At 41.1% G+C, this 25,109-nt stretch overlaps 1 protein-coding gene across 2 annotated transcripts in view; it reads right to left on the reverse strand.

Moving 5' to 3' along the window:
- The window catches only part of ASAP2 (ArfGAP with SH3 domain, ankyrin repeat and PH domain 2), a 159,814-nt gene that overhangs the window by 10,873 nt on the left and 123,832 nt on the right, over window positions 1–25,109 (reverse strand). Inside the window, exons 13-23 of one of the 2 annotated variants that reach the window (XM_014597308.3) lie at window positions 23,903–23,951; window positions 23,626–23,792; window positions 22,084–22,217; window positions 21,400–21,494; window positions 17,211–17,400; window positions 12,332–12,417; window positions 10,972–11,087; window positions 10,405–10,472; window positions 9,461–9,574; window positions 4,178–4,433; window positions 67–225 (exon numbers count right to left, since the gene is read on the reverse strand). In XM_014597308.3, the coding sequence (XP_014452794.1) occupies window positions 67–225; window positions 4,178–4,433; window positions 9,461–9,574; window positions 10,405–10,472; window positions 10,972–11,087; window positions 12,332–12,417; window positions 17,211–17,400; window positions 21,400–21,494; window positions 22,084–22,217; window positions 23,626–23,792; window positions 23,903–23,951 (1,434 nt within the window). The remainder of the gene's footprint in view (window positions 1–66; window positions 226–4,177; window positions 4,434–9,460; window positions 9,575–10,404; window positions 10,473–10,971; window positions 11,088–12,331; window positions 12,418–17,210; window positions 17,401–21,399; window positions 21,495–22,083; window positions 22,218–23,625; window positions 23,793–23,902; window positions 23,952–25,109) is intronic. The other variant, XM_014597309.3, reaches the window with a different exon arrangement.

The raw sequence follows: 25,109 nt of genomic DNA on the forward strand, positions 1-25,109 counted from the left end.
TGTGAAAAAGAAAAAAGGTGGCCAACCATGATTAGGAGAGAAAAAAAGAGGAAAGTGAGAACATACTTGTAGACGTTACACGCAATGGTGGCACAGGGGGATGAATAGCTGGTGGATCTGAGGAAGATCTCTGCCTGCTTATACTTTCCACTCCTAATGAATTAGTCTTCCACATTGTGTTAGAAGAAGTTGTCTGAACACCACTGCCAAGAACTGAAGGCTGAACTAAAAGGAGAGAATTCTTTATTATTATTATTACTGCATAGATACAGGAAGTGTTAAGTGTCACACCTGCCTTTTTAAAAATGGCATCCCTGTATAGTACAGGAAACCCTCGTTGTTCGTGGGTTGGGCATTCACAGTTTCAAACATTCACGAATGCCGAACCCGCATTTTAAATATACTTTACACACTTACAGGAGCTCCTTGGGAGCTCCATGCTTGCTGCTGCTGGGCTCCTGCTGCAGCGCTCCCGCTGCTGCCGCTGCACTCCTGCTGCCACTGCCGGAGCCTTGCCCCCCACCAGCTGCTCAGGGTATGAACGCAGTGCCTTATTCATGGATTTTGCCATTTGCAGGGGATACAAGAACATATCCCCCACGAATGGCGAGGGTCGCCTGTATATAAACTGACAGAAATCACTACCTTCTTGGAAGACTATAAAAAGATAAATCACAGTGGACTGAAAGCAACAGAAGCTTCTGATTAAAGCATCCCTACTATCAGGGTTTGAATTACAGGGGATCTCGGAGGGGGAGGGGGGGGGGGGCTGAGTCCCCCCATAAGATTTGAAAATCAAAACGCGGGGGGGGGGGGGGAGTTGTCTCCAATTTTATTAGGGCACTGAGATGAGCAGCCTAATTTTTTTTTTTTTTTTTTGCAGACCCCACCCCATCAAGAGTCAAAATGTAATTTGAACCCTGCCTACTATTTAGCTATGTAAACATCTGTCTCAGATCAGCATTACAAAATATGGTAATTTTAAAATCTGTTTCACAGCTCATGAATCTGAGGCTAGCTAGCAGTAATAAGGGCAGGAATTTCTCCGCAGGAAATCAGAAATTGAATTGTATGAACATCACTGACTCATGACTAACAGCTCTATTAGTCTCCAAAAACTACAAGGGACAGACTCCAGCTCATGTGAAGGTTCGTGGACACCACTGACTCAAAAGGGTAACATCAGTTTTGACTTTGACCTTCCATAAAAGTGCAATTCTGAGTTTCACCCAAAGTAGGAGCAACAATTACAGCACCTACATATATAGCACTGCTTTTGTATTTTAGAAGCAACTCTTAAACCATAATTTACTAAATTACCACATTCTAAGTCTCAAGAGCTTTCTCCCCATGTCACTACAAAACATTGCAAGTTCTGTTTCTGTGAACAAACAATCAGGCTATTGGCATATCATTTTTGCCTACTCATAGTGTGTGATTACCATATTAAGGAAAGATGAAAAATATAGTAAATATGAAGTAGGTAAAAGCATCAGTTTTCATGGAGTGTAGGCACAGAGGGATTAGAAGATTTGAAGAGCATTCTAAAATTAGGAGTAAAATAATAATAACAATAACAATAAAAGCAGCTAATAAGAAACAGGATCAGTAATAATTCCAAAACATGTTCAACTAGACGAGCAAAATAAAAGAGGCTAATGAAACCAACTGCTAATATATTTTTATTTTAACCCAGGAGGAATGTTTTCCTGGCATAAACAGCATTGCACTAATACCTAACAGTTTTAGGTGTGGGTGAGGGCAAGAAAAAAAAAATTATGTTGGTCATTTAATTAAGTGGCAATGGGTAAAATGCTATTGGTGCTCAGGAACAAAATTTGGTCCAAGAACAAAATCATTACTTTAATTTACCAGTCACGTCCATTGTTTAGTCGAAGTGTATTCCAAACTGGGTGCTCCCATTCCTATAGTATCTTACCATCCTTTTTAGAAATGCAAAATTATGCAACCCTGAGCTAGCTCATACCACAGCTGCACAATTTGCCAGACCAGATAAAACCCATACTATATCAAGTTTCATAGTAGCTAGGGTCAGGAGGGACCTGAACAGATCATCTAGCCTGACCCCCTGCCACAGGCAGAAATAAATGCTGGGTTCACAAGACCCCAGACAGGTGATCATCCAACCTCAAGTCTAGAGTACAAGTCTTGTACTCTAACTTTGGTAACACCCTTACACTTCCAAAAAAGGGCCAGAAACCATTCCTGTATCCAGTCAGTTATGTACTTTATGCTATCTTATTGTTTATCTAGCCGTTAATAAAGTCAAATCCCAAGAAAAGGACAGTTTCCCCTACAGAGGGCAAGCTGACTCTTACAGGGCAGATAAGTCTTCTACACACATCCCAACACAAGTCCAAACTTCTGTAGGATAAAAGGCCTTACATATGTGTAACAGTATTTACTGGCATTTATATGTTTTAAATATATTGGTATTCAGGAAAGATGCCAGATTGCTGAAGGCATAAAAAACATAGATTCTTATTCACCAAACAAGTGCAATATATAAAGATACGCACTGAAAAATTTCTCCAGGTTGTTGCATCATCATGATCTATATCTTAAAGTAAGAGGGAAGTCCAGCCTTGGCTGTAATAGTAGCTCTTGTAATAAAAGTATCTGTATTACTTACAAGCCCTATGAACAGGGCTGAGGCCTATTCATTTTGCACAGACCTTCGGAAAAAGGGAATGAGCAAGGATCCGGGTTTTCTGTTTCCCATGGAAAAATGGAGTCAACTGCAGATTTTACCCTTTACCAGAGGCAAACGTGGATTTCTCATTTTACAGGACAAACCCATGGATTTTGCAGTTTTGCAAACAGCTCTCTGCAGGCTGACAGAGTTCCAGCCTGCAAGAGTGGGAGGGGGTGGGAGGAGGGTGGCCAGGCAGGGCGCACCATGTACACATATATGCACATGAAAAAGCAGCTCCCATGGGGGGGGGGAGGGGGCTGAGGCCCCCATAGGGAGGGAGTTGGGAAGGGCATGCCATGCCTGGGGCTGAGGCTGCTGCTCAGCCAAACAGTGCATGAGGCTTGGGGCTGCAATGCACAGCCGCAGGGTCCTGGTGGGGAGCAGGATGGGACCATGAGTGGTTCATCTGTGGAGGCCCCAGGGGATGGCAGCAGGGCAGGAGCCCAAGCCCACAGCAGGCAGCCTGTGCCTGCCCCCACCCCATGCACAAATCTGGGGGGCACAGGTCCCCGCTGCCCCCCAGGAGTTCATGCAGCAGTGGGGAGTTGGGCTCTGCTCACTTCAGCAGCCACTGCCACTTCCTGCCAAGGGCAGGGGGCAGGGGAGGGGGGAGGGAAGGGAGAGTCATGGGGCACCAGCAGGGCCAAGGAGGGACTGTGGGGGAGGGGGTGGGGAAGTGAGAGGCCTTTCATTTTAATCACAGGCTTTGGGGGTTTTTAGCAGGGAACTTGCAATATTTTATCAGAGACCTTGCAATTTTTTTATTTTTTTTTTAATCAGGGAAAGCCAGAATCCCTGATAACGAGTATTGATACAGTTTTAAGTTTTGGCCAGTTACCAACTCACTCAACCACCCAATTACTCAAATTGTTGTACTATTTATATTTTACTTTCATTTCAACACTTCCTAGGACAGATCTCAGAAAAGTCTCTGCAAGGTTATCACTATTAAACTTCCTTCACATTATGCAGCATGCTTTTCCTCTGGCCAGGCATTTTTAAGAAGAAATATTACTACACACGCTAGATACTTAAAGAATTTCAAAACTGATTAAAATTACCTGGGAGATGGAAACCTTCATGAAGTAAACGTAATGAAAGATGGCACATATGCAGAAGGCTCTTTCTGTTCTAAATCACCCGATCTGTTACTCACTTCTTATAAGTGCATGTGAGCTTCATCAATTGTTTGTAGACATGTATAGCAGAATAGTTCTGCATGTATAGCAGTTCTGTATAGCAGAAGCACAATGCAGACTACTTCCTTCCTTCACTACCATGTACAATGAAAATCAAGCTTGGAATATGTTCTGCAGATTCATCCCAAACGTAAAAGTCATCAAAAAATAGCTCTAATACCTACCTGTGCAACGGAACTGTAAAACAAATCTTCAAAATGTAAGAAAAAATATTATGATCCCATTTCTTCTAAAATACTATGATATTTTCCAGCGTTAGTACCTTTGCCAATATTCCTTGGAGGTAGGGGAGGTGCGCTTGTTGTAACAGGTACTGCAGGCTGAATGGGAGGTGGACTACCACTGAGTATTGCTCCATAGGTTTCATTCTGTAATATACTAGGCATAAAACCTCTTTGTTTATCCTTAGCAATATTTGCTGCATCTCTTGCCAAAGATGCTACATTAGGCTGAAGTTGGTTTGATCCCAGCTGATAGAAACTGACAGGCCTGTCTTCTCTCCGATTAGGGCTGGGTTGCTAAAAACAACAAAAGATTACATGCTGATATTATACTGCTTGCTTTAAATATATTTAGCAGGACTAACTACCACATGCTAGTTAGAAGTTTATAACTATTACATCTTGAAAGATATTGCACTTATGTCACCACCACCCCTGACCAACCTACCCAGTAAAGCCACATTCCCCTCTTGCAGTTTTAAAGGAACAAAACTCTTGCGCACTGATTTTTGTGTCTGTGTTTAATTTTAACAAAATTGTCCCATTTAATTCACTCCACTCTGCAATGCTTTTAAAAAGCAGCTTAATACTTCCTTCCTTAATCTCTTGTATTTTTGGTCCTATCTTTGCTCCAATAGTGTTCCCCTTACTTCTTCTATTGCATTTCATAGCACACCTTCCTGCATTTTTTCTGGTGTCATTTTGTTCTCATCATAATCACCACCACCTGTTTACTATTTGCATTATGGTAACACAAAGGTGCCCCCAGCTGAAATTGGGATCCCAGACACTCCCTACCACAAGTAATTACAACCTAAACAGACAAGACTAAAAAAGAATGAGTGAAAACAAACGTGCAGAGAGAATAAGATTTACCCAAAGTCATATAGTGAGTCAGTAATGTAGCTCTCCTCTGGCTGATTCCAGCATCCAGGCCCAATACCTAACAGCCAGAAAGCTAAAGCTACTAGATAGAGACAGATGTTTAAGGGGAGTTGTTTTATTGACCAGGGGCAGCAACCAGATGAAAAGACACTGCCTCATACTACAAACTACTAAGAGTCTTGCGAGGCTGGTCTCACTGAACTTTGTTCCATCTTTTATATCAGACACCATGTAGTAAAATTAATGCTAAGTCAAAAGCTCCTCAGGCTTTAATGGGTAGCAGGAAGGAAAAGCAGTAATCGTTCTCAGTCTCCTGGCTACTGAGGCTTCTTATCTAGCCTTTGTTTTCAATTTGCCCACTAAGATAAAGGTCACCTACAACTACTCAAATTTTTACCAAACAGCACTGCACAACTGATCAGACTTCTTTGCAGAAGCAGCACTATTTACAAGACTTTGAACTCTTTTTACTCTTGGCATCTTATGAGTACTGAGAAGCGATAGCTGAGATGCATAAGATTTCTGCCACTGTCTGCAAGTGAGCACAAGGGGCACATAGACAATCCCTCACTTTTGCCAGTTGCCACGGCCTTTTCCTAGAGTGTGTGCCACACTGTGACAGCACAGCTGCTGCAAAAGGGAACTAGTAGAGGCTTGTAGCTATGTATGTTCTGGTAGCTGGGTGGTGATTACTGGTGTCTGCCACCAGAGGCAGGTAAGTGGGGACTAGGCCTCCGTAGAAGAACTGCATTAACTTACACTCATTTCACATATGGGAGGTTACCTTGGCAATCATATGGACTAGGTTTATTTTGTAAAAAAAAAGTTTAAAGCACTTCTAGAAAGCTCCAAGTCCTGATGGTCAGAATTTTTATTTAGAAAAGCTTAATTCCATTTAAAAGCATTTTGCCTGAAAACAGATGCAGATTTCAAGCTGTTCTTTCTTCTTTGTCAGACTACAAAGCAACTGTATACACTGAGTTTTAAATTTAGATTGCATTTCAAACAAAAAATGATTGCGCTTATGCATTTGCTATGATGCAGGAGCATCATGGTCAGATTTCGACACAGAATCCTGGTCTAAATCTGAATCCTGGTCTGAATTTAAAGAAATATCTGTGGGACTGATCAGCCTAATAAGCCCAATGAAAAATGTGCTCCTACACAACAAATATGTTTTTGAAAATGGGTTGGTAAAATTTTAACAATGGTCCATGGTAAGTATATGAGCCCAAGCCTCTCATCAGCTTACTAAAGGACAAACCAGTTCAGTTCAGGGACGTGATTGATGGACAGCTGGGACAATGTCGCTCAGCCCATGCACACAAGCAAAAGTGCCCCATTTAGTTTACTCTGAGTCTTGCAGAATGTAATCTGTTTGCTATATAAACTTCAGCATTATTTTTCTCATTGCAGTGATAATCATTGTAATTATTGTGCTCTAATAATTATAATAGATACAGTTGAGGATTCGTATGCCCAGCACATGACCAAATTGTATTCGTAACATTCCATAGCTCAGAAAATACAAATGTGCCTTTAGAAATAAGGTTACACAGCTGGTGAACTGTGGGTGTGAATGTTAAAGAGTCATTTAGAGCATTAGTATTTATGCTAAATACACATTTATACCGATAGTACAGAGAACAAGCGAGCTATTTTCCTCAGAATATATCCTATGATTAGACTGGATTAGTCAAATATGACTATCAATGCACAGCACTCTGACTGGTTATAAAACAGTTATAAAAGTCATTAATGGAAGCCAATTATACTAAGCCACACCTTCACTTAATAGAAAGGAGAAGGTTTCAGACTATTTTATATTCACTTATGACACACTTCTCAACTTTAAAAAACAAAATTTCGGAAGCGACCCTTATGATCAGTAATTACAAAAACTATTTGACTTCTTTACAGATAACTCCATCTGACAGCTTGTCATTTATAAACAGAATTCTGACATGGCCCATGGCAAACCTAACTGCAACAATATTCAGCAGCACAGTCAATGTACTTACAGACATTAGTCTGTGATTAATAGCCCTTAATCTTCTTTCAAAAGTCCCAGTAGTATAAGCCTATTAATAGTGGGCAGTGAAATACTAGTTTTATTATTTTAGCCTCACTGCGGAGTACCAAATGATTTCCTCAGAGGTGGAGCTGAAGTCCAGCCAAAAAACAGAAGAGGTGACACAACTGAAAAACATGGCACCAAGGCCAAGTGGCACCAGAGCTACAAGGATAAATGGAACAAGAAAAAACTAGGGTATTGATTATGGCAGAAATGCCTGAATACATCAAATACAAATCATAATGTACCAGGCTAGCAGCAAGGTTTGCATAAGTAAAAAGATAAGTCTATGTAGCAACACGAATCTGACTACCATGCTGCTCCATTCCTACACAGTTCTTTTCACTGGACACTCTCAATGCTCTTTGTACAAAGGAGAGCAATGGAGTCCAGGCGTATTAAACTTATTTGTCCCCACAGGACAGCTGAGCCCACGGACCCTTCCCTTCTCCCCAGCATACCAGATCCAGTAACAGGTTCGGCCAGTTGGAATCCAAGCTACATGTAGCTTGGATCCTAGACCTGCCAGAACAGGCGCTGCATGTGGTGCAGTCCAGCTGAGGCCTGTAGCAGACATCACAGGCCAACCAGAGCAGGCGCCATGTTGCATGCAGTGCCTGCCCTGGCTGTACTGTGCCACATACAGTGCCTGCTCTGGAAAGGACCTGCGCTGCATGTGGTGCTTGCAGGCTCTGCATGCAGCACAGTTCTCAGACTGGCTGGAGCAGTCACCATGTGGTATATACATCCCCAGAGCAGGCACCATATGGGGTGCAGTATAACCTAGGAGTGCACTGCATGTGGCGCTTCTGGGATCCACTCTACATGTCTCCCTACTGGACTGCACTGAACAGGGCACCTGTTCCAGCTGCTCTGGGATTTGCACCACATGCGCCTGCTCATGCAGTATGTCCTGGAGCAGCCAAGGCAGGTGTCATGCCTGTTCCAGGCCCTGCCCATAGGGCTGACTTGGCACACGCCATGCTCTGTGTGGGTCTGCTTAAACCTAGGGACAGCACCAGGGGCCAGCTCACAGGGCTCCATGGGCTGTATGCTTGACACTCCTGAAAAAGTCATTGTATGTATTATAATAAAAAATTACACCTAAGGCTACATAATGACAAGGGCACGCTGTGAAACTTTACCAAGAATTGGTAAAGAACAGGAGCAAATAACCTAGGTATCCCCACTTCTTAGTTCATTCTTATTCCTGAAAATATGCAAGCAGAAACTCAAGGGAAACATTCAGTAAACAGCATTTATTCACTGAAAAGGGATGACACCCCACTTAATGGCACTCTACTGCTTTCAAATGTCAAAATACCATAAGTGACAGAGAAGTTCCATGTCTCTTGTGCCAAGGGAGTGAAAATCCAAGAATAAGAATCCTATGCAGACAGTATCTTTATAGACATGATCTTCCAGGGAAGGAAATGGATATTTATTCCAGAACATTCTTAGTGAAAACAGTGGGAGCTTGATGCCTAAATACTTTTTAGGATCTGAGCTTTAAGTCCTAAATGCTCCGAAATCTTAAAGGTCCTTAAAGCACATAGCATACAGATTAACACCTAGTGGAAGTTTCACAGTTACTGAGGTACCTAACAGGTTTTTGGTGTTTCAATGAGAGTTGAATCACTGGGAACTTCAAAATCCCCTTGAAGTGTCTGTCTCTGCCTGTAGATGCTTAAAAATGTCTTTAAAAATCTGACCCTAACTGGCTAAGTAATTTCTGAAAGCAGGATTCAGTCTCTTATGCCATTAAGATACTTTTTACCTAAAAATGTCACCCATTCCATCTTCTAAGCTTCTAGTAAATACAATATTCCCTTTACTGAGGGGATTCAGAACCAAAAAACCCCAACCCTGCAAAGATGGATGAACATGGCAAATTTAATGCACAGGATTAGTTCCAGTGAAGTGAAAACTCTACTTAAGTCATAGCAAAATTGAAACTACTGACTTCACAGAGTAAAGATTCTGTGATTAATTGCTTGCATTTTGTGGAGCCACCTTTTTTGCCTTTTATATTGGCTTCTGCTTTGTGTCCTGGATATATAAACTATTGATCTAGTGAAATAAATTAAATAGGGCAATGATTCAATTACTAAAATAACAAATTTGGGCAAAGAAAGAATCTACAAATGGTTCAGTAGCCCTCATTCACACCTTAAAGACAACATCTGCTCCCAAAAGCAAACTCAAAAACCACAGGGGGATGGGGAAGGGTGGGAGAGAAAGAGGAATGAACTATAATTCAGGGAATTAGCTGGAAATGCAATTTCATTTTATTATTCATTTTAATTTTGTAGTATTCTGCATCCTACTAGGCAGTAAAAGTGACTATATAGTATCAGACACAAACCTGTAATTTTTCATCCACATCATCATCGCTTTCATCCAGATCTTCATGGAGTAACCGCCATTCATATTCTACATGCACATGAGAATTAAATCTTCCAGATAATGCTTGTGTAAGCTAAAGAAACAAAGATTTTTTAACAACAATGGCATGAACAGCAATTATGAATAATTAAAATACCATTTCTTCAAGGGTATGGAAAAAAAGTTCTCTCTTTTTAAAGTGCAAAGATTATTTGTCTCCCAATATAAATGTCAGGTATTCAGAAAGTTCCTGAAGATAGGCTTGAACAGTAGTGAAGTTTTCTGTTTAGTTACAGAGCAAGTAAACCAAAGGCAAATTGCCATTTCACTACCCACCAGCACTCATTAATTATATTACAAAGGGAACCAGTCAAGTGAAAGGATAATTCGGGTCTCATTTCCTTCAAGCACTAGCCTGGCTACTTTGATAGCCAAATCAAGGAAATTAACCACATTAGAAGATTTGAAATGATGGACACCTTGCCAAGGTGGTATTGGACTGCAACAACTCATTTCCCTTAAGTCACTAGCTCTACAGCCCTGATCCATAACGTTACTTGGGCACCCACTTACAAACAGATTTCTATGGAATTTAGGAATCTAACTCCTATTTAGTTACTTGATATCTTTCTAAACCAGGTTTTACCAGCCTATGCAAGGTTCAAAGTGGTGGCAGAGGACAAGATCTACATATGATATTACCCATCCCTAAGCCATCCAAATTCCATAGAGAGGCACAAGGTATCCAAAATGTCTTTAAAAAGAAATGCAGATTTTACTTAAGACTATATAATTCATTAGTCTTTCTTGCCAGAATTCTATTTTAAAAATATTCAGTATACTCACAGAATATACAGCTGTACACTATTAAAAATTCAGAAATAATTCTGTTTATTAAAAGCCTACCAACAGTAAAAAACTTACCAGCTCTTCACAGTGTGTATGTTTTAAGCGTTTAGCTATATCAGGTGGCGTCTCTCCAGATTCATTGGCTACATATTTCAGTAAGAAAAGAAAGTTATGCTGTTATGTGTCATAAGTGACATACACATTAAAGACGAGGAAAACCTGCAATTACGTAATGCATAAACTAAATGAAGTTATTCCTACAAATGGTCTTTTTTCTTCAGGTTAATCTCCTCACATGGCAATAACTTGCTATGCCTCGTATTAAAATGTTCCAGTTTCCAGAAAGCTCCATTATATATACACAGCTAAAGAAGATCAGATAAATATGAGAAAATTTTAACTAGCTGGTGTTTTAAACAATTGTTTAAAATACATATAAACCTTTATTTAAACTTGAATCAAGCGAAATCAGTATTTTCATCATTTTGAAAAGAAAAGGGATAAAATACAATGGGGTATGCTAACATGATATAAGGAAAATGTAGACATTGCATGATTACATTTATCGCTGTTACACTTTGTCAGAGACCATCTACAAGCAGTAGTATAAATATAAAATGGAAGCAGACATAAACCTTTTACCTATTTCAATAGAAGCCTTCCCTCTCAGCAGCAGTTTGAGGCACTCAACATTATCAGTTAAACAGCAGTAGTGCAGAGCAGTGCTACCTTTACAAGTCTGCTTATCAAGGTTGCCGCTGTTGGTGAAAACAAAGGTTGGTTACAATTACATGTCCAACCACATGCTAATATGCCTCTCACAGCAGAGATGCTTAGGTAACTAGATTTTTAACAGCAGACTTCTAAGTTAAAACAGAAATTGAAATGACCCTATCTTCTAATAAACAGCATGCCCTTGAATATGATGCACACCTTTTTTTTGAAAGGCAGAATGAAGAAAATAAGATCTTGTCTTGTAGTCCAAGGGGTTGGACTAGATCAGGGGTGGGCAAAATGCGGCCCACGGGCCAGATGCGGTCCGCCAGGCCATTCTATCTGGCCCGTGGGACCCCTAAAAACTTTAGAAAATTAATATTTATCTGTCCCTGGCTGCCTGTCATGCAGCTCTCAATGGCTTGCCAAAACTCAGTAAGCGGCCCTCTGCCTGAAATAATTGCCCACCCCTGGACTAGATGACCTCGTATGATCCCTTCCAGCCCTGTTTTCTATGAGTCTATGAACTGAGTAGCAGGGAGCTGAGCCTGCTCATTGTTCTGCTCCCTCTGGATCATGTGCAGAGTTACTTTTGCTTTCACATAACAAGCTTAAGCAGCATATGCTGCAAAAGGTATACTGTTACCATATGCCCTTGCTTATAATGTGTACCCCAATTTCCAACAGTTGGCTTGTGGAATCAGAAAAAATAAATGCCTTAAACTTTAATTATATGAGTTATAAGATGACATAACCGCTTTGTGGGGAATTGCTGGCTCTGTACAGTAGAACAGATAAGGGAAAGTGTTTGTTCTTTGTAACTCCTCTGCAACTGCTTCGCTCACCACTGCCTTGAAGATAGCAAAAAGAATGTACAACTGATTTCCAGGCGCAGGCAGGAAGTGTTATTTCTCCCTTTGTCTCCTCCATAGTTCTCATCCTGATAACAGCAAAGAAGTAATGAAGTAATGTTTATAGCTGCTTTTCTAGCTAATTCCACTATATGATCACGTGAGTTGTAAGCGACTGTTAAAAAGTATATAAGCCTCCTAATTTTGCTCTTGGGGGGGAACCCCTTCCAAGTGCTTGCGAGATCCATGTCACTTTCCCCCTACAGCTGTAGTTTCTTTTGAATAAAAGCTTCTGCTGACCTGACCCAAAAGTATGCTGTATGTGTTTCCACGACAGGCTGGTGGAAAAAAAGGTGCATGTCCAACTCAAGAAAATATGGTAATTCTTGATACAACATAGTGTTAAGCAGCATTTAAATAACTTACAGTAAACTTACCTATTCTGTACTAAAAAGTCAACGATATGAAGAGAAGTACGATCAACTGATCTAACCGCAAGGTGAAGTGCAGTTTCATCTTGCTCCTAAGATGAAACACACATAAGAGCAATTGTTTTTTCTTTTTTTTTTAATGCCAGATAACAAAAATAGATTGGGGAATTGATTACAAATATTACATTTTACTAGTGTACACACACACACACACACACGCATGCATGCACGCACATGCACACGCGCATGCAGAATAAAATTCAGGAATATTATCACCATATTAACTCACATACCACAAGCCTGCAAAGCCATGTACTTTGTTTTGGGAAGACAGAATGAAGAGGGGAAAAAACAAAACAAAAAAACTTTCCTGACCAAGGACTGGCACCCTACAGTCCATGGGCTAGATTCAGGTTTGCAAAGCCACTGGATTCAGCCCATCCATGTGGGGTTTCCGCAACTTTTGGGGGTAGGGTCTCAGGCTGCAGACACTCTCCCTGTACTGCCACAGAGAGACGCACTGGCTGTGGGTATGTCCTAGGACCCACCTGCTTACCCACCTCTGACCTGATGTGGGTTATTCCAGCCTGCGTCTGGAAAAAGTTGCTAATCACAGCTCTAAAATTCTTAATTGCCAGAGTACATGCTCACCAAGGCTGAATGCTAGCCAAATACAAGAGGGGCAAAATCCACTCCTCAACTCCCCCTCTAGCTGCAGCTCCACAGACAAAGTTTTAAACCCATGTCATAGCCACTGCCAAACTGGTCTTTGCAGTTCAGCCAAAAGTGACTGTCAATTCAGCAGCAGCTGTGAGAATTAAATATTCAACTGTGGAGATGCAGCTAGCAACTTAAGTGATGCTGAGTGGCTCCGTTCCTCCTGCCTGAGACTAGGAAGGGAGTAGAATCCCTGACAGCCATTCCAGTACCCCCATGCCTCCACTATGGCACAGAAATCAGCCTCATTATTTAAAATATCCACCCCAATTTTGCAGGGCTATTTAATGAGAAACAGATGACTGTGGTGTAAATTAAATGTGTTACTGCTGTGTCACCAAAATGGCACATTCCCCCTAAAGGTCCTACTATAATCCCCTACTCCATCCTGTTCGAGTTAAGCTGTATAGAAAATGTGGGATCTAGTTTCCTTTCATACCACTTTAACACTGGAACAACTTTGTAAGCATCAAGGGTGTTTCTCTTGATTTATGTCTATGGCACTGAGTCATGACACTTGACTACTGTCTTCAAATTCCTGGGCTTACTTAAGAGTGCTCTTTTCCATAAGGACATTTATATTTACCATGTTTTGCTTTCACAACATTGTGCATGGTTCCTTTTAAACCAGTGATTCTTAACCAGGGTCCCATGGTACTCACTGGTGTTGCCAGATATTCTGAAAGGCACTGCAATGTGTGAGGGATAAACTTGTCCCTGCCTGGCTGATCCCCCACCCACTGCCTGGCTCCTCTGAAAGGAGGTAAGCACTGTAATATATAGTTTTTGAACTTGGGTGCTGCTCAATTCATAAACATTATAGAGGGGTGCCTCAAGTCCACAAAGATTGAGAAATGCTGCTTTAAATCTATAACCACCTTTAACTATGTTATACTAAGGTGCCAATTTCTTAAAGCTTAAGAGACTTAATATGCATACAGGACTGCAAAACTATGCTAAGTAAATACAACATCAGTTTTCTAAGTTATATCTCAAGTTGACCAGTCCACCTCTCCTCTGCAAGAACTAAATGGACCTTACAGTACATGTTCAGGAGTTCAACTGTCTGATGAAAAAGCTTGGACTTAACCATGCAATTAAGTGTTTTGCTAACTGAGGTCTAAATTTTGAAATACAGGCTTGTAGGAAGAAAAAGTGAGATACTATATCCAAAAGCTGTCCAGCTGATTGTTCAGATTTGAGGAGGAAGGGGGAAATTAAGAAAAAAAATGTGGAAGGAATCTTAATAGTAACCACAAGGTACAATATGGAGAGCCTTTAGCTTATTTATACCATTCTCTCATCAAAGATTCAGTGTTTTAAAAATCATAATCTAACAGCCACAGAATGACAAAAATGAGTAGTATTAAAAGGCTCGTAGTTTTGAAGTACTTTAAGGGCCAGATCCTACTCCACGTAACACACACCAAAGTGCAATCCTATTTACCCTGCTAAAACCAAGAAAAACAGCTAATGCATCTACTTTGTTGCATGCTGTCATCTTAGCCTTAAGACTAACTTAAAAAAAAGGAGAAAGGAAGAAAAGAACTGCCACCTTTTGTATTAACGGGGTTGTTTTTTTCAGGGACTTAAGCAGGGTAGGCAAGTAAGGCTGGAATGGCCCTCCAGCCCCATGCTCAAGGAAGGATCATCTTTAACTAAACCATCACAGCCAAGTGTCTATCCAACCTGCTCTTGAAAACTTCTAGGAATGGAGATTCCACAACTTCTTCAGGTAGCCTGTCCCAATGCCTGACCATCCTTATAGTCAGAAAGCTCTTCCTAATCTCCAACCCAAATTTCCTCTCCTGAAGTTAGAGGCCATTGCCTCTAGGCCTCACCCCTATGGCCACTGAGAAATGTCCATCTCCATCTTCTCTGTAATTGTCTATCAGGTATTTTCAGACAGTGATCAAATCCTTCATCAGTCTTCTCTTCTCCAAACTTAACAGTCCTAGCTCTCTTAGCCTTTCTTCATATGTCAGGGGTGGGCAATAATTTTTGGGGGAGGGCCGCTTACCTAGTTTTGGCAGGCTGTCGAGGGCCGCATGGGTAGCCCCACATTACTACTGGAGCTTCCGACTGAGGGGGCAGGGCCAGGCGGGCCCTCCTATTGTGGGAGCCCACTGGGCTTCTCCTGGGTCCTACTGTCCTTGGTTCCTGTCATTTTTGACAGGAAACAAGGGCAGATAAATATTAATTTTCTAAATTTTTTAGGAGCCCCGCGGGCCAGATAGAATGGCGTCAAGGGCCACATCCGGCCCATGGGCCATATTTTGCCCACCCCTATCATATGTCATGCTTCCCAGGCCTCTTTTTGTCACTCTGCTGGACTTTCCAATCTGTCTACATGTTTCTTAAAGTATGCAGCCCAAAACTGGACACAGTACTCCAGGTGAAGCCTCACCAATGCTGAACAGAGCAGAAAAATCAGGTCCCATTATTTACAAGTGACACTTGTGTTAATACAACCTGGTATACTGTTGGCTTGTTTTGGTTCATGTTCTGCTTAAGCTCCACTGTAACTCCTCAGTCCTTAACTGCAATACCACAGCCCAGCCAGCCATTCCCCAATCTGTATTTATGCATGTGATTATTCCATCCCAAGTGCAGGACTTTGCACTTGTCTTTGCTGAATTTTATCTGATTGGTTTCTCTTCTCCAATCCGTTCAGCTCATTTAGGATCCTACCCATGTCCTCCAAAGTGACAGCAACTCTATTCAACTTGCTGTCATCCACAAATTTATTAAGTGTGTACTCAATCCCACCATCCAAATCATTCATGAAAATGCTGAACATTACTGGACCTAGGACAGACCCCTGGGAAACCCCACTAGGTAGTGCCTCCCAGCTAGACACTGAGCCACTGAGGACTGCTCATTGAGCATGATGATCCAACCAGTTTTGTATCCACCTTACAGTATTTTCGTCTAGTTTGTATTTCTGTAGCTCCTTAATGAGAATAGTAGGAGACAGCGTCAAAAACCTTGCTAAAGCCAGGATATATCACCATCTACTGCTCTCCTCTCAGCCACAGAACCTGTCACCTTATCAAAGGAGGAAGTCAGGTTGGTCAGGCACAACTTGCCCTTGATGAATCCATAATTACTGTTCTCGATAACCACTTTCTACTCTTGGTACTTCACAACAGATTCCTAAAAATGTGCTCCATGATCTTTCCAGGTATCAAGGTCAGATTAGTCTCTAATTCTCTGAATCCTTCTTCTTCCCTTTCTTAAAGATGGGCACTATATTTGTCCCTTTCCAATCAACTGGGACCTCATCCAACTTCCACATGTTCTCAAGGACAACAGCCAATGGCTCTGAAATTAACACAGCCCATTCCTTCAGTACCCTCAGGTGTATCCCAAATGGCTCTGCCAACCTGAAAGTATCTAACTTCTTCAAGTAATCCCTAACTTGTTCTTACACTACTTTAGGGTACTTATCTCCTTCCCTATCTTTGCTGTCAACTGTGTTCGTCATCTGGTAGCTGAGTTGATTTGTAAAGACTCAGTCAAAAAAGGTATTAAATACTTCTGCCTAGGACAGAACAGGATCACGTTTAGGTGCCTAATACATGCAGTAGGATCTGGCCTAAAGTGATTTTTTTCTTTTCTAACCTCTCAGTTTTCTCCTGTGTTTTCTCAGCCAATTAAATTTTGCTTTCTACATGAGTCAGGAGTACAAACTACCTTCTGAACCGTCCAATCATCAGAGGCCTTCTTAAGCATACCACATGAATGAGAACTGTGGAAGTCCAAGCAATGCCATGAAGTGGATTTTCAATTTTGTTAATGAATAAAATTCCACTGCCCCATACATTTAGATCAATTCAAACATTTAAATTTTCAATAAGCTCAAAAACCCACTGAAAGAAATTCTTGTTTACAACCTTTGCTTCCTTCTCTGAAATAAAAGCGGTTAAAGAAAAAAATTATTTGAAATGTTCTTAATTTGGGTATAAATGTTTTCATGTCTCTTGAAATAACAAAAAGAGATTAAAGTCATGTACTATATTCTTTTGCCACTATAAAACGCATCTTACAAGAATAAAGATATAGTAAGTTGGCACCAAATAACTGCAGTCTTGTCACTTTCATTAATAAAAACATGCTGCATTTCCTAGCCAGCATTTCAGTTTAAAAAAAAAAGTATTACTCTTACATGTCCATTGGCTAGTGGAATTTTTTCTGTCAGATCCACACCATCAGCATATACTTGAACCAATCCAAAAATATCTCTTGTTTTGACTGCTTCACAAAGAGCATGCAGTTTAGCTGCATTGTCAACGTGCTTCTTCCTTGCATATTTTCTCTCAATATACTTGGCAGTAATATAATCTTTTCTTGCATTCCTGAAATTAAACATAATTTACTTTTAAACATTTTAACAGGATATGTTCCAGAGTTACCAACTGGCTATACATTTAAGCACAGTCAGTAAAAATTCAGGTTAAATATGCCCGTCTAAAATCCATAAAAAAGATTCAGCCATCCATAAAAATCACCAAGCAACCAGAGCTTGATTGTACCTCTGTGGTCAAAAAGAAGCTAAAGGCAAGCTGACATACAGACAAAGCACAGCAGAATCACCTGGTATCTGAAAAGGAGTGCTGCACCCTGAAGGGAACCTTCTCTCAGGACTTCGTAGGCCACGGGTGGGCAATTATTTGGGCCCCGTGTGCCACACAGGGAGTTTTGCTGAGCTGTCCCAGCTCCCTTCCACACAACAACTCACCAAAACTCCCTTTGTGGGATGGGGCTGCAGGTGGGCAGGGAGTGGTGTTCAGGAACAGGATGTGTGGGGCGAGGCCAGGATCGCAGGGCGGGCTCACAAAGCAGAGACAGCATGGGGCTGGGGCCCAGGGCAGAGCTGCAATCTACTGCCTGCATGCTCCTGTGAAGGGTGCTGGTTCCACAGGCAGGAGCATGTGGGGAGTGGACTGCAGCTCTGCCCTGGGCCCTGGCCTTGCGCCGTCACTGCCCTGCGATCCCAGGGTCTCCTTGGCTCCAGCCACCCCTCTCACTCCAGGACGCCACACCCTGCCAGCCCCATCCCAGTTGCCTGGCTGAGCGCCCTGCCCACACAGGTCCCAGCCAGTCTCCATGGAGACCCCAGGTTCATGGGGCAGAAAAAGCATGAGCCACAATGTACTCCCCACAAATCCCTGCCTGCAGAACCAGGGCTCTGCCCCAGCCCCATGGCAGTGGGGAACTGTGTCCAGGGCCAGGATCTTGGGGTGGTGATCATGGCTCTGCCCCAGCCCTTCACTGTCCAGTCTCTGAACACCCCTACCTGCAGAACCCAGCTTTGCTCCAGGCCCCAAACCCGCACTGTAACCCCACCCTGTAATTCTAGACACTCTCAGGCCCTGCCTGCTCATCTTGCTCCCAGTTGCTGCTCCCCACCAGCTCATGGTCCCATCCCAGCTGCCCTGCTTGCACGGATCCTGCCCCAAGGCAGTGGGTGCAGGGCAGATGGGCTGGGGTCCCTGGGCAGTGGGGCTGGGTCTGGCAGCAGCAGCCAGAAAGAACCACTGCCACAGGGGCTGCCAGGAAAAGGAGTATGGCTGCCACACTGCCCTAGCCCTGCTGCATGCCTGGGCCAGGCAGGACTGAGGGACTCACCATGAGCCAGACAAAATTCCTGTGGCCCAGATCCAGCCCAAGGACTTATTTAGGGAATGTGCTGCTGCTGCATACTGCACCTGTAATGCTGGTGGGTCACAGGTAGGTTTTTGGGGGGTCTGTGCTGAAGGGGGGATTGAAGGGCAGTACAGTTCAAGATATAGTTGGGGCCATGAGAGTGTGGGGGTGAATAGGGGACCCCTGGGGTGGGGGCAGCATGGTGTAAAACTATTGCTAATGCCAAGAAGTATTGCCAACCCCCCAAAAAATACACACACACACACTTTTTACTGATACTATTTACTATTGTTGGTAATACACCCCAAAATTTGAAGTCATCCTTTTTAACTGGTGCTTGGCAGCAGGTACCAGGGCCTGGCAGAAGAGTTACATTTACATTATGTAAAACATATCCATGAAACTATGCTTTACTAAAAATGGTCGATTGTCAGTAAAAAAAAAAAAAAAAAGTCTTGGGTTGCCAACTCTGATATCTACAGATATATATTACATATACATGAACAGGACAATCTATTTGACAAAAACCTCTCCTCTGGGGAATCCACAAACCTGTGGGGAAGGTGTGTGTGTCACATTCATTGGGATATACTTTCCACTTCTCACATCTACATGTTAACTATGTAGTCTCAAATTTTCAGCATATGGTAAATTGAATATCCACTATCCTTAAGGACAGGAAAAAAAACACAAGATCTGGAAATGGCTTTACTTCCTTTGAAACCCTGGGCTAAAACTCAGCTCATGACTACATAAATTTTAGGTTTAGGGGCTCATTGAGGATTACGATCTTGATTTCCTTCATTAGAACTTATACACGCTCATTCAAGGGAAAAGCCAAAACACTTAAAATCATGTGCAGACTAATCAGACCGTGGATACAGATTTGTAGCAGTAAACAGAACCTGCACTCACTCCCTATTTTGCACAGTCAGAACACCTGGTCACAGAGTTGGTGAACCCTTAGAATTAATCCCAGTTTTACAGTCAACCCTTCTAATTTGATAGGTAAACTGTTACTATTTGCTACTGCTATACCCTGGGAACAAATTCCTACCCCCTCTCCCTACCAGAACAAAGTAGGAGCAGGTGCCTCTCATAGGCATAATTCATTTCTTGTGCTGAGGCGGTGCAGGTACATACTCCCCCACAGAGATCACTTGTTACAAAGATAATCTGCTCCTGAGATACCTCTGATAATGGGAGTAACAAAAATCAATTAAACAGTGTAGATATGCAAACCGTATTACTTAAAATAGAGAGTATTCTTTAATTTTTTAAACTGTACTCTTTTTTCCTTCCACTTCCAGTCAATCTATTAAAACAAGTTGTTGATTAAAAACTAAATGCTGAGATCCGTGTTACAAGTTTCTCAGCTCATGGGAAGAGACTTAAACAGCATGGAATTTGACAGGCAAATGAAGGGACAAATACAAACATTATTTCTGCACCAAATTTAAAACACTCATTTATGCTTTTATGTTTCTATATTCTATTGTTACACATTATTAAGCTTTAAGTCAATTGTTTTTTTAAATTTACCTCTCAAGAATGATTCAGTATAGGATCTGCTACAGATTACTGAAGGACCTAGGGCAATCAAATCAAGTGTGCTTCATTCACAGCTGGTTTTACTGGTTTTATTCTTCCCATGTATTCCAGCTGTTGAAGGAGCAGGAAGCCTATGTGCATCAAAATCCTCTCTTTTAAAGAGAGCTGCATTTTGTTTACCATATTTCTTTTCTTTTACTATGCAAATCTTGTTACAACTGAGAATCTCTCACAGGGCTATTTTTAGCATAACCAATGAATGTATATTCTTAACTCTTTGTAGACAGTAATTTCAGTTACAATTCCCAAGTTAAAATAGATTTATATGCTTCTGCATAAACAATATTTTACTTTAATTCAGCACGTCATTCTACTCATCCCACTCACCTGAAAAGACGTTTTGGTGTTTTGTACATCTCTCAGAAGATTTAGTTTGGTGGATGATTTGTGTATCATAAAATTCCATTTCCAATATAACAGTGAAAATGCCTTTCACTTAGACAACAAAAAAGATAGTTTTGTTCCTGTATTTATTTTGTATTATGTTGCACCTTTCTAAACCACCAAACTAAACAGGTGAGAAATTAAGCATTAGACTGAAAAACCTGATTTAGCAGATTTTCCTCTACTGCTATCTGAATAGCAAGTAGGGGGCTAGGCATAGAGCTAGGTGGGCAGCTCAGTGCTATCCTGCCAGTAAAGGTTTGTACTCTCAGAGAGCTCCCAGGATTATCTTTTTCTCTATCAACCCACAAAGCAAGGTGCTAAGCACCCTCAACTCCAGCTGATATCACTCGGTGTTGGTGGATACTCAGTTCCTCTTATTCATCTGGGATCCTGCCTTCTAGTTTCTTTTGGTATTTAAGAGTACAGGTAAATGACTGGGCTGCACGCCCTGGGGACTTCAACATCCCAAATAAGTCACTGTTAATTTGTCCCATAAGGACTGCCTCCAGACTCAAAAGGTATAGTGGAAACAGTTAGTAACATGTAATCTTCAATGTTGGGAAACAGGAAAATGAGATACACATCCACTTTATTGATCCTTAAGGCATCAAAAAACCTTGGTAACTGGTTTTGTAGTAAAAAAAACAAATAAACAAATGTGTGGAACAAACATATAATCAACACAGATCAAATAGTGGCTCTGTACTTACATGTCACTGCTTGGATTAGGTTTGACAGTCTCATCAACTGGCAGACAAAATTCCATGATCTCATTAAACCCAGCATTCCCAATATTTTTGGCAAGCTGTTAAAAGTAAAATATCTACATCTCAAACAAACTTGTTCAGCTACTAGGTATGTACACTGTAGTAGTAAATACAAGAGAAACTGGAATCTTTCGGGGTTCCGATTCCTTATATTTCCTACATGATTGTGTGACCATGATCAAATTAAACACCCCCTCTCTGCCCTCATTTTCAGATCTTTAAAACAGATACAATGCCTCCTCTTCTTTCCTGAGTTATGAAATACTTTAAAATTCTCCTCTCAAAAATGCTACACGGGTAAACAGTTGCAAAATATTTTAATTGATCACTTGAAAGGCATATTTAAGTGCCAAATACTTTGCAGTTCATTAAAAAAAAGCAATCTACTTCATGGAAAGCCTTGCTAAATGCCAAAAACCATGAAACCTGTACTCATACAGATGATAATATCAGAAAGTAATTTTTCAAGAACACAATATTTTTCCTATTTGAGAAAGCAGTTTTCCTTGCTTTTATTTATCATCCAGAGGTAACTTCAAAGGATGAAAAAATTAAAATAACAAAAATACACACACAACAGAAGCCATTACTTTCTCAGATTGTTTTTAAATACAAACATTTATTTACCAAAAGTTCAGATGTTCCCAGCACATCTAAAGTTAGCGACTGCATCCTGGAATAGTGAACACCAAGTTCCCTGTGAATTCCTGAACATTCAATACAAGTAAGAATTCCCAAATTTGTTGAGAGCCAGGTAGGATCTGACAAAAGAAAGGATACCACAGAATTAAGGTTTGATCAGGTAATGATTACACTCTAAAGATTATTAATATGGAAATGAAATTCAGTAAGTGGAAGATTCTTGTGCATAAACTTTAAGATTTCAGTTTTTATGACTTTTAAATTTAGATTTGTTGGCAAATCTGAAACAGATCTTTGACAGCGAAAGAAGCAAAAAATGTGAAAGTTAGGATTTTAAATTATTTGGGAATATGTTCTTTGGTGCCTCAATGGGATTGCTCACATTTGTACAACTACTACCTTGCCTCTGCTTGAGTGGATGCTATATTAGTGCATAACTGGACCACATTCCCAGTCGGGGCCTCTGAGTGCTACTGTCATAAATAGGCCAGGGAGGTGTGGCATTATTTTTGTCATCTTAATACAGATTTTAGACTAAGGAAAGAAGATGTAATATAAGTGTTCAACACACAAGATTTCAAAACATTTCAAAGACACTACTGATTTTCTCACACTCTAACCCCACTCATCACCCTTCCATTGTTTCATTGTTCATCCTCTAAAATAAACAAGTCAAATAATTTGTTTTCAAGATTAAAACAATTTTCTATTTATTTGAATGACATTTGACCCCCAGCTCCACTGAACTAGCCCTTTTCAAAGGCAGTTGGACTTGTGTTCTCTAATTTTACACTAACATAACTATTTATTCAAGAAGCATTACTAAAGATTTATATTAGTGAAGTAAGAAAGACTCAGGTCTAGTGTTTTCAGTTATAGTGAAAGATTAAAAGCACTCATTCCTGCAGCAGCTATGTAGTGTAGAAGAAAAAAGGCAACAGCAGGAATAAAAAACTAATTTAAAAAGGATTAGAATAGAAATTGCCTGATCAACAAGACCAAGAGTGAAAATTACATACTGAAAAGCACGCTCAGTGGGTCCACTATTTTCAAATGAATATATAGTGTCAAAATCATCCTCTGGCACTCAAAAGACAAGCATAAAATGTGTGTAATATTTAATATAATATACAATATAAAATATTAGCAGAATGCTTGTACCATCTTCCATTGTCCAGTTTTCCTGAATTTAAAGCAAAAATTCAGAAAGAGATGGAATCACTGTTAATAAATGCAATAGAATTACTCATCAAAAGTAACAATTAGCAAATTTGGTAGGATATTGGAAAAGCTTTCTGATATTTTTCCTTATGTAGCAAATCTGTTTTGATTTGAACTTGTGCAATTAAGGTGGTAGCATATGCTAGTACATGAGTACTTAAAATTAAGAGTCAAAGTAAAAATATAAACCAGTAGAATATATACATGTATATATGTGTGTGTATCTACACACACACACACACACACACACACACACACACACACTTAACAGACACAGAAATGAACCGAAGGAATACTTCAAATCACCTTGTGCTCCACAGTCACAACACACATCATTTCCAGTCATCTTCTGGACCTCTGATATAATTTCTTTTGTCAGCTCTTGGACAATATTATTTTCTCCTGTGTTATCATCACCTTTGAAGGCATTATTTAAAGCTTCTTCCTTGCTGTTCTGTAGCACAGATGTCCATCTAAAACAATAGTAATATTTTACATTTAAAATGCTATATGCTTCTAAACTATAATGGGATGTTATTAGTAGGATGGCAACCCCAGAAACAAAAGTAGTGAAGTAACTCACATTTGACATTCCTGTTCATCTTCAGCTTGAAAGTGATATGTTCTGTCATCTGTATAACAATAAATATATTATATACTGAACCAGAAACTGAACACACATACAGCCATCTCAGTGACTAGAGTTCTCTGTTCTCATTACTAGGAAGTCAGTTATTGGGTGAAAAATTAAATTTAGTGAAATACACTTGTTCCCAGAGGACTTTATTGAGACTGTGGTGTCATGCACCTTCCGGATAGGGGTCAAATTAATCTAAATTACATACTAGTTTATATCTTTGTTTATAAGTCATTCTCAGTCAGCCATTTCACCTACACAGAGCAGTTTTTTCAGAGTAGGTGTTCTCCTCCTAAAACAGGCATGGGAAAAATACAGCCCATGGACTAGATCTAACCCACAGATCTGCCAACACACTGGATCTGGCCTGAGGGTTGCCAGTGGCTTCAGTCACTGCATGGTGCTAGACAGGTGGGCAGGACTGCTTCTGCCCAACAGCATCAGGCATTAGTTGTGGACCTGGGCAGGGTGTTGGCCATAGCAAGAGGACGGCGAATGCCGGAGGACGGACAGGTTCAGGAGCCTGGACACAGAATATGCTGGCAGTGTCCACAGCTGATCTGCTACCCTCCCAGCACAGTGCAAGCTTCTGCCCAATGCCCTGATCTGGAACCTGCCAGCAGCATCAGTCGTGGACCCAGGCAGGAACTTCTGTTGAGCCAAGGTAGAGTCTCTCTCCAACTTCTTCCCTTCCCACATTCCCTCCAGAACCCAGCCAAAGCTGTAGTTTCCCAGAAGCCCCAAAGCTCAGCTGCAGACCCAGGCAGGAGCTTCTGCTGCACTGGGTGGGTGTCAGCATCAACTGTGACACTGCTGTCAGGTTCTGACACTGCCACCCACCCAGCATGGTGGAGAGAGACAGAGAGAGAGAGGTGACCCTCAACAAGTCCCCAAAACTCCAGTCAAAATAATTGCCCACCTCTGTCCTAAAGCTATCTTTATTGTTAAGGGGCTGTGCCTTTTACTGGCTATAGACAGAAGTACAGTTTCTACCAAGAGAATCACCATTCTCCTAGTAGATGTTACAAGTGTGCAGATATTCAAGCTTTTTTTTCTGGGAGCAAGAAACGGCTACTTAGGAAGAAAAATGATTGTTCATGGGGGAGTTTCTCTTGAGACTGCATGTCTGCACACTTTCCCTTGGCTTACCTCC

The sequence above is a fragment of the Alligator mississippiensis genome, chromosome 1 (assembly GCF_030867095.1).
Source record: "Alligator mississippiensis isolate rAllMis1 chromosome 1, rAllMis1, whole genome shotgun sequence".
Taxonomy (NCBI): domain Eukaryota; kingdom Metazoa; phylum Chordata; order Crocodylia; family Alligatoridae; genus Alligator; species Alligator mississippiensis.